The sequence below is a fragment of the Ips typographus genome, linkage group LG1 (genome assembly GCF_016097725.1).
Source record: "Ips typographus isolate SLU linkage group LG1, UJ_Ityp_2.0, whole genome shotgun sequence".
Classification (NCBI taxonomy): domain Eukaryota; kingdom Metazoa; phylum Arthropoda; class Insecta; order Coleoptera; family Curculionidae; genus Ips; species Ips typographus.
Genome location: NC_138422.1, coordinates 11,300,795 through 11,316,261, shown reverse-complemented (window position 1 = coordinate 11,316,261; position 15,467 = coordinate 11,300,795). Strand labels below are relative to the sequence as shown.

The 15,467-nt window shown below is 34.4% G+C and overlaps 5 protein-coding genes across 6 annotated transcripts in view; 3 read left to right on the top strand and 2 right to left on the bottom strand.

The window, feature by feature from the left end:
- The first annotated feature begins 817 nt into the window (after positions 1-817).
- Positions 818-2,037, top strand: LOC145734444 (uncharacterized). Its single transcript, XM_081987811.1, has 3 exons — positions 818-972; positions 1,087-1,834; positions 1,886-2,037. The coding sequence occupies exons 1-3, from the start codon at positions 903-905 to the stop codon at positions 1,980-1,982; spliced, it is 915 nt and encodes a 304-aa protein (XP_081843937.1). The 5' UTR covers positions 818-902; the 3' UTR covers positions 1,983-2,037.
- A 3,616-nt stretch (positions 2,038-5,653) lies between these two features.
- On the bottom strand, positions 5,654-9,957 carry LOC145734322 (aldehyde dehydrogenase family 3 member B1-like). Its single transcript, XM_081987625.1, has 10 exons — positions 9,775-9,957; positions 9,597-9,704; positions 9,345-9,541; positions 9,050-9,290; positions 8,870-8,974; positions 8,637-8,811; positions 6,478-6,563; positions 6,221-6,425; positions 5,996-6,171; positions 5,654-5,941 (listed from the first exon to the last, which is right to left on the bottom strand). Exons 2-10 carry the CDS (start codon positions 9,691-9,693, stop codon positions 5,739-5,741), a joined length of 1,485 nt encoding a protein of 494 aa, XP_081843751.1. The 5' UTR covers positions 9,694-9,704; positions 9,775-9,957; the 3' UTR covers positions 5,654-5,738.
- A 1,722-nt stretch (positions 9,958-11,679) lies between these two features.
- Positions 11,680-15,467, bottom strand: part of LOC145734523 (uncharacterized) — a 68,436-nt gene continuing 64,648 nt past the window's right edge. The window contains exons 2-3 of one of the 2 annotated variants that reach the window (XM_081987957.1): positions 12,175-12,200; positions 11,680-12,116 (exon numbers count right to left, since the gene is read on the bottom strand). In XM_081987957.1, the coding sequence (XP_081844083.1) occupies positions 11,774-12,112 (339 nt within the window). In that variant the 5' untranslated portion in view covers positions 12,113-12,116; positions 12,175-12,200 and the 3' untranslated portion in view covers positions 11,680-11,773. Of the gene's footprint in view, positions 12,117-12,174; positions 12,334-15,467 lie in introns of those variants that run through there. The other variant, XM_081987948.1, reaches the window with a different exon arrangement.
- On the top strand, positions 12,972-13,569 carry LOC145734538 (uncharacterized). The gene is made up of 2 exons (XM_081987995.1): positions 12,972-13,132; positions 13,191-13,569. Exons 1-2 carry the CDS (start codon positions 13,120-13,122, stop codon positions 13,454-13,456), a joined length of 279 nt encoding a protein of 92 aa, XP_081844121.1. The 5' UTR covers positions 12,972-13,119; the 3' UTR covers positions 13,457-13,569.
- On the top strand, positions 14,090-15,023 carry LOC145734545 (uncharacterized). Its single transcript, XM_081988009.1, has 2 exons — positions 14,090-14,248; positions 14,665-15,023. The coding sequence occupies exons 1-2, from the start codon at positions 14,233-14,235 to the stop codon at positions 14,913-14,915; spliced, it is 267 nt and encodes an 88-aa protein (XP_081844135.1). The 5' UTR covers positions 14,090-14,232; the 3' UTR covers positions 14,916-15,023.

Below are 15,467 nucleotides of genomic sequence, written 5' to 3'. Positions count from 1 at the left end.
AGAAAAGAGCTTTGGGGTAAGAGTGTGATCAACCCCTTAGATATTCAAGGTACCCGGCCAAGGAGGCTCTGCAGCTTTGTCAGGGCCACCGAATTGGAGGGGTACTAGCTTGTGATGGGTCACAATGGGCCCGGCTAGCGGCCTAAGTGTCTTCTCCGTAGGGAGCCCATCAAACTACATTCATTCATACCTAGAAAGTCAAGAGCATCCTACAAAGTTTTTATGGTATGGAAGTTTAAAAATGCCATTGCTAATATTAAAAACGGTTTCAGGGCGTTATAAGCGGGCGTTATGATGACGCCCGCTTATAATGGCTTCAGGTTCTTATGAACACTATAACCTACACCGTTTCCAAGGTATATGTATTCATAACGTATAGGTGAAACATATACTTCAAACAACGAGTTTCAAATTTCCTTCTAATATTGTGTATCTATCTGACTTTACATTAATTTTAGAAAATGTCGTCATTGTGTTCAAGCAACTTCAATTAGGTAGAGATTTGTTCTAGATTAAGATAAAATATTTAAAATGGTATCATCGAAATTTTTTAACGTGTATCACTCTGGCGCGGTTTTCATCATCATATCAGTTTGATTAGAATCTATAAAACTAACCATTAGTTATGATTTATGGTCTCTTATTTATTTAGTTATGTTTTTTTTTCCAGAAACTATTATTCTGGTCACTAGATAATACTGAAAAATTTGCCAAAAAATTTGTGATAAATTAATTTTATGATGACGCCATGTTTTTCATTATAAACCACTTCTCTCGGTAAAAGATAACGAGATAAAATTGACGGTAAGACAACTGATATAAGCAGATGAATATTGTTTTTGCAAAATTGTCTACACATTTTTGCGAACTGTAATTGTGCCAGTGAATTAAAAAAAGCTAAAATGCCGCCTCCGCCACCGTTTCATCATCATCATCCACATCATCACCACCATGAAGGAAAATCTATTTTGGGTAAGTTTTTCATGTGGTCTAATTACTTATGGGTAAAGGTTAAAGGTCGATTACTTTAAGTAATTAACCTTATTATTTTGATCAAGGTCTCAAATTAATGTAATGTAAATTTAGGAGGTATTGCGGGTGGTATAGCAGCAGGATTGACTGCAAGTATAGCAAGTGGAGTTGCTAAATCCCTTCTAAACGATAAAAAGCAGAGAACGGAAGTGCACCACTATCACGAACATGCGTCTACGCCTCCTCCTCCTCCAGTGGTTACGGTGTACCAAACAGTGGAACCCCCACCTCCAACCTATCAACCGCCTCAACCAACTTACCAGCAATCTACTGTAGTATATCAAAGAGTAGAAAACACACAAGCCCCACCCCCACCCTACCAACCCCCGCAGACAACCTATCAAGCACCAGCACCAGCTGTGGCAGTTTCAGTGTACCATCAAGTGGAAACTCCATCAGCACCAGCTCCAACTTACCAACCACCACATTCAACCTACCAACCAACACAACCCACCTATCAGCAAACACAACAGCAAAGCTATCAACAATATCCACCTTCTTACCAACCACCAACACAACCAAATTACCAACCAGTTCAACAAAGCTACCAACAACAACCACCTTCTTATCAACAAATCCAAACATCACAGCAGAGCTACCAACAGCAACCACCCACTTACCAACCAACACAGCCAACTTACCAACCAGAACAACCCCCAGCAAGATATGAATCATCCCAATCGTCAGTGACCGCAACCGTGGAGGTTTCGTACCAGGTGCGTGACCCCCCTCCTTACGGTTACCCCCCCTGTCACCATTACGCCTTCACTCCCGGTTGTTTGCATTGTAGAGATTGGAAATGGTAAGTTTCGGAATTTGTTTTAATAAAATTTTTATTTTATGTTCAATTTAGGAGTACCGAGCATCAGTTACCCCCTCACGGTCTCCCACCCTGCCAGCATTATAGCTGTACTCCTGGTTGTTATGCTTGCGAAGGATGGAAGTGGTAAATGGATATGTAGGCACTAATCCTTTAATTTAAATAAAATACTATTTCTAAAATGATCTTTAATTATTATTTGATACTTGACCCTAGGCAAAAAGATCCAAAAAAAGCAGTTTTCAGTTTGCAGCTGTTTCTTGACCAAACACAAACTGTCAACAGGGCTGCGATTTACGCAAATGTTGCACATGTGGAGTTTGGAAAACATGTAACCTCACATATTTGACAGACAACATAGTTACAGAAAACGGCAAGTCCTCTCTATCTCAAACTATGTTCTCAACCATGCAGAACATGTGTTCTGCATGTTCTGTTCGAAACCTGGAAACTGTCAAATTCGATCCCATAAAGTTACAAAACCACGAAACATACTTGAAAAGTAACCAAATCAGTTTGACTTTAGTTGAATGCATTTTATACCTTCAACAGTGCATTTCTGGCATTTGTAAAATTTGGTTGTCTGTTTCTTAGTTAATTGTAGTGTATTTTTAAATATGACAACCGTCAAAATCCGCACCATAAACCTGTAAAACTACAAATCAGTCTTAAAACCCATTAAAATCAGTATAAACAGTACCAAACGTATTTTATAGTTTGATGAGTGGAATTTTGATAGTTATGACATTTGGCCGTCAATTACAGTTTTGACGTAAACCTAGATACTGTCAAATTCGATCCCATAGAGTTACAAAACCACGAAACATACTTGAAAAGTAACCAAATCAGTTTAACTTTAGTTGAATGCATTTTATACCTTCAACAGTGCATTTCTGGCATTTGTAAAATTTGGTTGTCTGTTTCTTAGTTAATTTTAGTGTATTTTTAAATATGACAACCGTCAAAATCCGCCCCATAAAGCTGTAAAACTACAAATCAGTCTTAAATCCCAGTAAAATCAGTATAAACAGTACCAAACGTATTTTATAGTTTGGTGAGTGGAATTTTGATAGTTATGACATTTGGCCGTCAGTTACAGTTTTGTCGTAAGCCTGGGAAATGTCAAATTCGATCCCATAGAGTTACAAAACCACGAAACATACTTGAAAAGTAACCAAATCAGTTTGACTTTAGTTGAATGCATTTTATACCTTCAACAGTGCATTTCTGGCATTTGTAAAATTTGGTTGTCTGTTTCTTAGTTAATTTTAGTGTATTTTCAAATATGACAAGCGTCAAAATCCGCCCCATAAAGCTGTAAAACTACAAATCAGTCTTAAAACCCAGTAAAATCAGTATAAACAGTACCTAACGTATTTTATAGTTTGATGAGTGGAATTTTGATAGTTATGACATTTGGCCGTCAGTTACAGGTTTGTCGTAAGCCTGGAAACAGTCAAATTCGATCCCATAGAGTTACAAAACCACGAAACATAATTGAAAAGTAACCAATTCAGTTTGACTTTAGTTGAATGCATTTTATACCTTCAACAGTGCATTTCGGCATTTGTAAAATTTGGTGATCTGTTTCTTAGTTAATTTTAGTGTATTTTTAAATATGACAACCGTCAAAAGCCGCCCCATAAAGCTGTAAAACTACAAATCAGTATAAACAGTACCAAACGTATTTTATAGTTTGATGAGTGGAATTTTGATAGTTATGACATTTGGCCGTCAGTTACAGTTTTGCCGTAAACCTGAAAAATGTCAAATTCGATCCCATGGAGATACAAAACGATAAAACATACTTGGTTGACAGCAGATGATATTTAATTTGTGTGTGGCACGGTGTGTCATTTTCTTTCCTTGTGGATACTTACCATAGTCGTAGAAAAAGTATAGTGTTCTACACGCATGCAATGGCTATTACTCACTCAATGATTTACGACACTCGCCTTCAGCTCGCGTTGCAAACTTCATCCTCGTGAGTAATAGCTGTCATTACATGCTCGTTGAATAATAAATATGCTATTAATCACAATTGCTAAGTAAATGCCGGTATATGGTAATATCATTTAATATTGGACAATGATATTGATCTATCGTAATAATAAAATTAGTGAGAACCCCTGTAATCAAAAAGTTCGCTTACGTTATAGTTTTAAAGTAACAACACAGATGGCGACACCAAAATAGTTAGCATTATTTTTCCTATTTTTTTTCTGCTTATATTACGTCTTTAACCTAAGTCTTACTTACCTTAGCTTCCCCTTTTTTTTAGTATTATGCTAAATGTTTTAAATATATTATCAGTGAAGCAGAAAATTTACTGTAACGTCTATGTATTTATTTATAAGTTAAAAAATTGCTTGGTATAAGTATAAATTGCTTAGTAAGTATGTTTGCGATAAAGCAATCATAGCTTTAGCAATGTTTATGACTACAACACAAGAAAAAAATAACGACTTTATGCTAACAAATATCGCAATTTGGCTGGTTTGCTACTATTTAGAAGGTTGTATAATTTAACTGTAATTACTGTTTTTTAATTGTAATATTAAGAATTGGGACTTTTGTAGGTGATGGTTTTATGTATGTAGCTTTGGCTAAATAAAATAAATATTATTATTATTACTTACATACTGTATTCTATAAAAATATCAGACAACACGCAAAACAAGTTTATAATAAGTTAAAACCATCTCCAATTTTGACAATAGGGACAACCATGAAACATCGTCCTGTGTCCACAACTTGGATAGTAATAGACTGGAGGTGGTGGACCGTAATTTTCGTATTGGTTATGTCCCGGTCTCAAAATGTCATGGATTACCTCACCCACTAAACTGCGATGATGTCCAGACCCATAATGGTGTGACGGTCCAAAGTGGTGAGGAGTACTAAAATGGTGAGAGCCTCCATGGTGCGATGATCCGTGATGGCCTCCCATTTATACAATTGATCAAAAGTCACTGTTGTTTTTGGTTTTCACGAGAAACAACTTATTGCACTGCTAGTTCGGTTATTATGATTCAGTCAGTTATTGTTGTCGATATTAATAAATAGTTTTGGATACCGTTAACCAGAGATTAAGTCTAGAATTAAAACTGTTTTTTTGTGGGTCCTTGAAATTTACTGGTCATTTTCAGTTGCAACATTTTACAAAACTTACCAATTGATTGTGTTTTAAAAATACAGTATTATTTCTGTGGTTAACTCAAGTAATACAGTTGAGTCTTTTGACTACAAAATGTAGACAGTTTCTTTAAATCCTCGAAGTTAGCAGCTGCATTCTGAACATTTTTGGTTTATTGCAAAATTTCCGTAACTTTAACCGTTTTCGAGATATTTGTTTTTCCATCTTCAGTCTCTGGGCTTTTCAAGCATGTGATAGTGTTTCTCTAAACAATCCATTATTTTTATTAAAGTGTAAAGATAGGAAAACTATCAAGAAGAATTGCTTAGCGTCCTGCTAGGTATTCAAAAATTAAATTAGAAACAAGGTGTTACATTTTATAATCGAAAATTGCTATTTTTTTTGACTGATCTAGCAACACCACATGATCGAAAATAATAATTTAGAAAGCAAGTTTTGATGCGATCTCTATCACTGTGAGTCACTCTGTGATATATCTTTAAAATTTAAATTTCTTTTTTATTCCTTATTTTATTTTTTTATTTATTTACTTAAGTTAAATAAGTTTGAAGGTCAGTTAATAAACATGTTTTTAAAGTTTATTTACAGTGCTATTGCTAAAAGTTGTTTTATATTGTTTCACCTGACAGATAAATGATAAACAATTATCTTGACTTTATATGTTTATTTAGACAACGTTTCACGTTCACCTTGTTATATACTGGTTGTCTCGAATCCAGCTATTGTCCCTTACAACTTTGAAAACAAACTAATTACCAGTACAATAATGGATAAAATCACAAAATATTGACATTTTAAAAGTCTCAGACCTGGCAATGTGGGCAGTTTTTTCGTCAAAGTTAAAACTATATTAAGTTTGTTTTTTGTGTAAGGAGGATACCGCAAGCTTTGAGTAAGTTCATTTACTCTATTGAGTTTCCTAATTAGTAGTGCTGAAATTATACAAGTGAAAGTATGGAAATTTTTGTGGTGTAAAACCTGAATACCTTTTTGATGGGAAAAAGTCTGGAAACTGTACAGACCGTGGTAGTTTCCCACTCCGCTGTTGCCAACTCCACCGAAAGGAAGCGAGTTGCAGGAAAACTGAATCATAGTGTCATTTATGCACAAACCTCCGCTAGATGTTCCCTTGATAAATTTGTCTTGCTCTTGTTTGCTAGTACTAAAAATTTCATGTACAGGACTTTGTAAAAAAAACGTTGATTACCAACCTAAAAACGTAAATTGCTAGTGGTTTTTCACGTTTATTAATAAATTCAATAGCTTCCTCGGGCGTGGACACGGTAACTATCGGCAACACCGGACCAAAGATTTCTTCCTGCATAACGGCATCATCAGGCTTCACGTCTGTCACTATTGTAGGCTCGATAAAACGCTGAGTTGAGTCTGTTCGACCACCGATCGCAATTTTGGTACCTATAATTTCGGTCCTAGCTATAGTTTAGCAAGGTTCATAAATTTTTCTAACCTTCTAGTAATTTTGTGATTCGTTTAAAATGGTTGTCGTTGATAATTCGGCCAAAATCTGGACTTTCAGCTACTTTACTCGCGTACCTAAAAAAAAAAGTTTTATTAAATCAAAAAACAATTAAATTTGAAATTAACGTTATGCTAGTTGTGACCGCGATTACCCGGTACCTAGAGTCCACCGGATGCAGAAAGTTATTCTGGTCATTTTTGATCTCTTGCAAAATTTCCGTAGCTCTAACCGTTTTTGAGAAATTCGACTTTTTTTACTTTTTTCTGGAAACTGATTAAAAATGTTCAAAATTTCGTATCTCCGCCATTTTTAGTTTTAGCGACTGTAAAAAGCGAAAATGCTGGAAGTAATTTTGAGCTTCCTATACCACTAAAATGAAAAATGTTTTGTTTGTTTCTATCTCTTCAAATAAAGTGGTGAGAGTAGTCCAAAGTTTCCTTTGAAAGAAATGAAATATCTCGAAAACGGCTAATCGTAGAAACTTCGTTTTTGCGGCATTTTAAAGAGCATTTTCTGTCCTGTAGAGTGTCCCCAAACAATGTTTCATTTAGTTTTTGGTCTTTTCGATAAAGGGCGTTTTTACAAAAATTGCACTTTTATCTTAGATATCTCAAAAAAATCAAATGCAACGGTATAGCTTCCTATTACTTATTCCATAAGCAATCAGATTACCTATCGTTGTGTGAAAAAAAAATGATTTTTTTTTTCGTTGTCTGAATCAAAACGGAATTGTGTGTAATGATTGCCATTATAACCAAACCCTATGCAGCATATACTATTCTAATTTGATTAATAATGTAATGTTTATAACTGTAAAAAGGCTATTCTTAACGATTTTTCAATAATATCTAGTGTTACAAAAGAGATACTGCAGTTTTCACACAACGATAGATAATCTGATTGCTTATGGAATAAGTAATAGGAAGCTATACTATTGCATTTGATTTTTTCGAGATATCTATGATGAAAGTGCAATTTTTCTAAAAACGCACTCTATCAAAAAGACTGAAAACTAAATGGAGTATTGGTTTGGGACACTCTACAGGACAGAAAATGCTCTTTAAAATGCCGCCAAGTCTCTACGATTAGCCGTTTTCGAGATATTTCATTTGTTTTCAAAGCAAACTTTGGACTACTCCCACCACTTTATTTGAAGAGATAGAAAAAAAAGTTAAATAGGAAAAGTCTTGGTAGAGAATAGGGTCTAATTTTATGAGATTTTTACTATACCTATCCATTTAAATTATCAGAATTTTTGGACATTTTTCAATTTTATGTAATTTGTAAATTTTATTTTCAGTATTTTCTCTTGGCCACATTTAATAATAAAAAAAAAAATCTTGTAGCCATACTACGTATAGTTTCTGAGGACCAGCCGCGTGCACGGCTTATTGGAACCCTCTGTACAGAGTGTTCAAAAAACATAAAGAATCAGTTGAATTAAACTAACGCTCCTTGAGTTGGGCCGGCCTTTACTCGGTTCTAAGTGAGTGTAAATTTAGTTCATTGAGTGCAGAAAGTCATTCTGAACATTTTTAGTATCTAGCAAAATTTCCGTAACTCTAACCGTATTTGAGAAATTCGACTTTTTTTATTTTTTTTTTTTTTGGAAACTTATTTCCACCATTTTTGAGGTTTCAGGGACTGAAGTTAATTAATGTTAGTGATGTTAGCTGGTTTAAGTTACCTAGGCCGCTTAAGTTAGTTAGGTTTGTTGAATTAATTAGTTTAGGTTAGGTTGGTTTAGTTAATCTAGGATAGGTTAGACTAAGTCAGCTTAAGTTAGGTTAGTTAAAGTTAGATTAGGTTAGCTAAGGTTAGATCAGATTGGCTTAGGTTAAATTAGGTCAGGTTAGATTAGTTTAGTCTGGTTAGTTAGGTTAGATTAGGTTGGTTAGGGTTCGCTCTTTTTCTTCTAGATTTTTTTTCTAGACTTTTTTTCTAGACTAGACTTATCGTCTTGACTGTACCGCTCTTTTACCTCGTGTTAACCCCAACACTATTGAACATATACAGGGTGTTCAAAAAACTAAAAAAAACAGTTGAATTTGAAAATAACGTTATTTTTGGTTGTGTAGAAAGAAATACATATTCAAGAATTGCCAAATTGTTTTTTTTTGTTACTGTCTTTTTGATGCTATATTTACCAGTGTTTCAGGACTCGTTTAGCAGCATTAATGAATCGATCCCTCATAAAATCGCTGCATAACAGATAATCTGGTGAAATACAGCTTTGGCCAGAATTGAAGCATTTACCCCACAGGATCCGATTGGCTGCACATTCCACATCGGCCGAATCGTCCAAATACACCGGACTTTTTCCTAAAAGAAAAAAATTACTTTATTTAAATAAAATGGACTGAAATTCGAAGAAACTTACCACCAAGTTCCAAAGTCACTGGAGTTAAATGTTTAGCGGCCGCTACGTACACAATTTTTCCTACTGCAGAACTACCAGGGTAGAAAATATAGTCAAAACGTTGTTCTGAAATATTTCATACTCTAAATTCTACTTTCTAGTAGATTCTATGACCTACTCAGAACTAATTAAAATACGTACCAAGTAAAGCGGTGGTTTCTGGTACTCCTCCATTATAAACACAATAGCAACTAGGATCTAGATATTTAGGCAACTCCTCCTCCATAAATTTGGAGGATAACGGGGTAATTTCGGACGGTTTCAAAAGGGCACAATTACCAGCCGCAATTGCTCCCACCAAGGGAGAAAGGGTTAAATCAAAGGGGTAGTTCCAGGGTCCTATTATTAGCACCACTCCGTAAGGTTCGGGATGAATTAAAACCTGACATTTTCACTGTTTTAGGGGTATAACCGTTTAGTAAATGATCCGCCTAACCTGATCCATAATATAAGGCAAACTCTTCGAGGGTTTATCCGGTTTCATCCAGTCTTCCAAACTGTTTATAGCGTCTTGAATGTCATTTTTTAGACCGCTTATTTCACTAAGATACGACTCAAAAGTGGGTTTTTTGTTTTGTTCGTTTAGAATGTCGACCATTTTATTTGTATTCACGTTCACGAATTGCTGTAAGGCTGTTTTGAGAATGTTAATTAGTTTTGAACGGAAAATTGGGGTTGTAGTTGGTACCTTTGAGTTGAGATAGTCTGAATTCATAACTTTTGGTTTTGCCCGTGTTAAATGCTTGCCTTAATTTGTTCACGATATCTTGGGGAGTGTTTGACATTTTGTAAGTCACTATTAAAATGGAAAATAGTTGGATTAATAAAATCTTACTGTTTAAAACAAACAAAACTAGTAAACCTACCTTATTTTGTATCAAAAATGCTTCTGCAGTTCACCTTATAGTAGTTCGCTCTGGTTTTTAATGGAATAAATGCAATAACAAGTTACATGACAACGATACCACCGACATGAGGTCAAAGTTGAACTTAATTAGATTTGAATAGGTTTTATACTGCCTTGACTTGAGTTTTATACAATTCCAACAACCGTTTATGTGAAATTATTGTCAGGCATTCACATCTGCAATTATTTGTTCTGATAACGTTTTAGTAAATATTAATTTTTCTTTAGCTTCATTTGTGAAAAAAATACCAAGTTTGTTTTCTGATATATGAGGAGTGAATGGAATATGTGAAAATGTTCTAAAGAGTAATTTCAGAATACTTGGATAATAGTGCTGGTAGATACATCTTTAATAATGAAAAAATCTAAAAAATTAGTAAAAACTTTTTGGATTAGATATTAGAAACTATTAAAACCTTCTGTAAATTACTGAAAAGAGAGCAAAAATCCATAGACATTAAACATAGGCTGTGGAGTTGCCGGCTTGTGCCACATTTGATTGGCTATAAGCACGTCGACGTAGATCTCATGGAGCGTCAATAAGAATGCGTCAAATTCATATTTGCATTAACTATCAAATTACTTCATCGTGACGTTAAATTCGCTCTGTATACAGGGTGGTCCAGTTTGAAATGTCAATAATTCACCAATCGATAGCCCATCAAAAAATAAGTTGAAAAAATTGCTTAGACGGATATTATTCAAAATTGACAAAAATGTCTACTTGGGTTATTGTATTTTTTACTTTAAAATGGTTCAAAAGGATTTAAATTTGGTCATCTGTGAGGTTAACGAGTTAATTTTTGACACTGAAAATAGTCGAAAAACAGAATTTTTGGACTAGTGTTTACTGGCGTTCAATTTTTTATACTAGGTAGTGTAAAACTGATCATTCAAACTGAACTGATCATCAATTCAAACTTTTTTTTTATTCAATGAAACTAATTTAATTCTAAAAATTAGTGTTCAAGACTAATATCGTAGCATTTAATGCCAAAATTCTTTAATTTCATCAATGAAGAGTCTGAAACTTAACTTTTACTATAAAAAAATAGTTTAAATATCGATTTTTCAGTCTTAAAGCACATTGAAGCATCTAGAAGTCAATTTAATACTGACAAAGCGTGAAATGGCATGTTTGAGCCTATGGAAAATGTAAAAATAGTTTTTTATGTCTGCTATGTCAAAAACTTGGTGAAGATAACTCTAAAACTCGATTTTCCAAGCTGAAAGCAGTTTTAAAGCCCTAAAAATAGTCCAGAGTTCTAAGAAAATGAAAAGCAAAGTAAAAAAACTTGAAAAGTTAGTCTTCAAGTCAATTTTCATGAATCTAATGTCAATATCCAGTATTTAAAACTATTTATTCAAGATCAAAGAGATATTTAAATGTATTTTCAAATTCAGAGTCACTTTTTGGTGTCCAAGTCAATTTTCAATGTGGAAATGTGTGAATTTGTAGTCAAAAATTCTAGATAAAGTAGTTTTTCATGGCTACAATTCAATTTTCACTACTAAAGTTTTTCAACTTATCTGAAAACTATAACGACTGACTACAAAGACAGTTTTTAAGCCTCTCAAGTCAATTTTCATAGTTTCCAAGTCAATTGTCAAGGCTAAAGTCTTTCAATTTGTCTGAAAACTGTGAAAACTGGTTACATAGACATTTTTTAAGCTTCTAAGTCAATTTTCACCGTTTTCAAGACAATTTTTAAGTGGGGTTGGGTTGGTTTTGGGTCTTTGAACGTAATAACTCAATTATCTCGTAAACAAAGTTTCAAATCATAATTTTATAAGAGTCTATTGTTGCGTATTTACATGGATAAAAATACTTTTCAAAAATGGTCCGCAATTAAAAATCTCAACCTCAAGTCACAAGAACACAATACTATATTAATATATTTACAAATTATATGGTAAATAATAGTCCCAAATTAGAAAAAAAAATCTCGAGTCAACCTTTACGACCATTTCCAACCCTCACAACTTGCACAACCTGAGGTATTCCAACGGTGCTGGCACGGTGGTACTCCCCAAGGTGGTATTGGCGGTTGTGACGGTCCACCATAGTGAGGTACGCTAAAACCCGGATCAACCGGATATGTTATGTGTGGTGGACCGGGTGGTGGCCAAGAACCTGGAGGTGGTGGTCCTCCGTGATGAGGTGGCGGTCCTGGATGGTACGGCGGTGGCGGTTCAAAGTGGTGAGGTGGTGGAGGAGGTGGTCCTAAGTGATCCGGACATGGAGGAGGAGGTCCAATGTGTTCGGAACCAGGTGGCGGAGGTCCGTACCAAGACATTTTGCTGTTTTTGTTTAAATTTAACAGTGATTTGTGCTACTTTTTAAAATATTTCTACTTACTTTTCGTTACTAGAAGGGTTTTAAACTTAACAATACAATAATACCTTTCCACTGAGATATAGTCAACTTTTTTTCTAGATAGCTAGTTAAGTAAAGAGGGGGTTTTATCTTATCAGTGGTCGTAAAACAAAAACAGTACACACTGAATACATAAACATGAACAATTAAGATGTGACATGAGACTGATATTAATTAAAATGACTCATGGTCACAAGGTGATTTAAGAAATATTCCAAAAAACTGTGACAAATTTAGAAAAATTTAAAGCATCACCTTTTCTCAGTACTTCCGATGTATTAGTCAGATTATTTTTACATAGCCAAGAGTTAGCTTTAGAAATTTGAGGTGAATAAGAAATCAATAAACATATTAAAATTGAATCTGAGCACTTCTAGAAATGCTAGTTTTCAAAAATTAAATAAATGGGTTATTTCAGAAAGTAGAAATTAACAAATCCTTATAATGTAATAATCAGAAAGTCTGACAATTAAATAATTGCTACCCAAACTTTTTACAAACTTTTCATTCAAAACATTTTGCTATTATATTGATTTGTGCTATAAGTTGAGTTGTACGACTATTTCAACATCTTAATTTCACTATTTAATTATCAAACGCAATCCGCGTCAAAGACAACAAACCACAAAATACTGTTATTTTTCACTTTTCTATAGAGACTGAGACCGCAAATAATGCGGAAGGTTAAAAAACTGGACTACCGGTATATCAATTTATTTTCGACAATGATTAGTAGCCACCTCGTTATCTGTATATTCTTACTTATTCGATACTCAGAATTTGTATGCCATATATTATTATTTACCAAACGTATTGACATATCCGTTAATTGTATAGATAAAAGATATGAATCGGTATATAAAGCATACATCAACATGAACACAAATCATAGTACATTTATACCTTTATTTTGTTATTATTACCATTATGCCACCACACGGTAAGTTTACTTTTTTTAGTGGCAATTTTCAGATATGATAAAGTTGAGTAAATTTTAGGTCCTCACGGTCCACCTCATCACGGTCCACCCCACCACGGTCCACCACACCACGGACCTCCACACCACGGACCACCACACCACGGACCACCACATCACGGACCTCCTCCACCGCCGTTCCACGGTCCACCCCATCACTTTGGCCCACCGCACCATCACGGACCGCCACACCATCATCCACCACCACCGCCACCACATGGCGGTCCACCTTGTGGACACTTTTCATTGTTCCACGGGTGTAATCATTGCCACGGTTGGAGATGGTAGATCCAGTCGATTAATATTTACTAATCTATGATAAGTCTAGGATTAAGTGTAAATTAGTATGGGAGTGTATATTGTTTTATAAAAATAAATATTTTTGATAATTTGTACTTTAACTACAGTAGAGTATTATTTTGCAGAATTAATTTAGCACTTAGCAAAAAACAATACAATCTGAGCAACATATCGAATCATTTTTGCAAATAAGGGTACAACCAACCCTCTTCTCTTATACAGTGAAGTTAATTAGTTGAGAAAAATGTCTCTTCTAGTATAATGGTATTGTAAATATGGCAAAAATCGAACAAAAAAAGTGCTTTTCTCCATGTTTTTTACAAGGCCAGTCAAATCTCGATGCGAATGACACTCTTTCATTATGCTTAATCATCAAAACGTAATAGTAAGTATGGCACCTCCACCATATTACATCAATCGGCAATTATTTGCTGAACAATATGAAAATATTTATATAAATAATCTTTATTTTCAATAGAAAAAAGGCTATCGACCACGGTCTTTCTGCCTAATATGAAAATATTTTAGCAAATAATAAAAAACAAAAATTGTCAGGACAGGGATGAGTCAATGTTTACTGCAATTAATTAACAAAATATAATATCAATAAACCATAAAGCTGCTAATAAATATGAAGGGATTAATTTGACACTTTATGTACGTATACACAAAGATAACATATTTTTGACACTACCTTAATTACAGCTGCATTTCTAATTTTGTTATTTCTGGTTAAGTTTCCGTACGGTAATAATACAGCCAATATGTCTAGACCTCCAGGTAAGTTTATTTGTTTATAATCGTCCGAAAGGGATTTTACACATTATCTACTCATTTAAAGTCAATAACAAAAGCATTCTATTATTATTAACAATATTGGGGGTGTAAACCTTAAGATCAAAATCATCCACCAATCGAAATAAAGAATAATGTGTTAATTAATTCTGTGGATACACCAAATTCCAAATTACTTAGTTTGACTTCCCGTCCAAAAAAAAATTGCATTGTTGCCAAAACCACACTTTTTTCAACAATGACGTCTACTGACAACGAAATACCAAAAATTTTATTTGATTTTTATTTAAATAACATTGTTTATGTTGTTGTCTATGTAATATGTCATCCCAATTTACTTAGTGATTATTCGTATAGGTACAGATATTCAATATTTCACTAATGCATTTTCTTATTTTTAGGACGTGGACCAGGTGGACCTGGTGGACCAGGTGGGCCAGGTGGGCCAGGTGGACCAGGTGGACCAGGTGGACCGGGTGGATTTCGTGGGCCTGGTGGTCCCGGAGGACCTGGTGGATTTGGTGGACCTGGAGGACCAGGAAGACACGGTGGACCTGGCCGTGGTCCTCCACCACCACCACTGAGGTTTCCAGCATGTGGTCATCGAACGCGGTTCTTAACATGTGCCCATTGCAGAGTGTATAGATGGTAGAACTGACTGAATTTTGCAACGTTATTATATTGATTTTTTAAGAAATTTATCGTTATAAGTAATGAGTATACCAATATTGTTCTATTAATAGACGTGATAGATAGGAAAGTTGAAGTTTTCTTATCAATGGTGATGAGCTGTTTATTAGTCAATGATGATTTAGTGTCGATTTTTTGTAAATCATGAACAATTGATATTACTCCTCCATAAAGCGATAAGTTGATTTTTTATTAAATTATGCGTTGAAATGTTTTAATAGGTGACAAATAGATAAAATAAACATATCTCGGAAACGAATAGAGTTATATTGAAATTGAGAACCGGATAAACGCCGTCACAACTAAGAGAGCATTAGTTTTTTGAACACCCTGTTGTAACAAACAAAAGTGGACCAGTCGCAGTTTTGCATATTATACGGTCAAAGTAACTTAATTTGTTTTAATAAAATGCGAGAAACGTATAGTCACTCAAGTCTTAAAAATACGTCATCGATGACAATGAATGCTATATGATTTACGCAAATACTGCACATGTGTTCTTAATATAACTGAC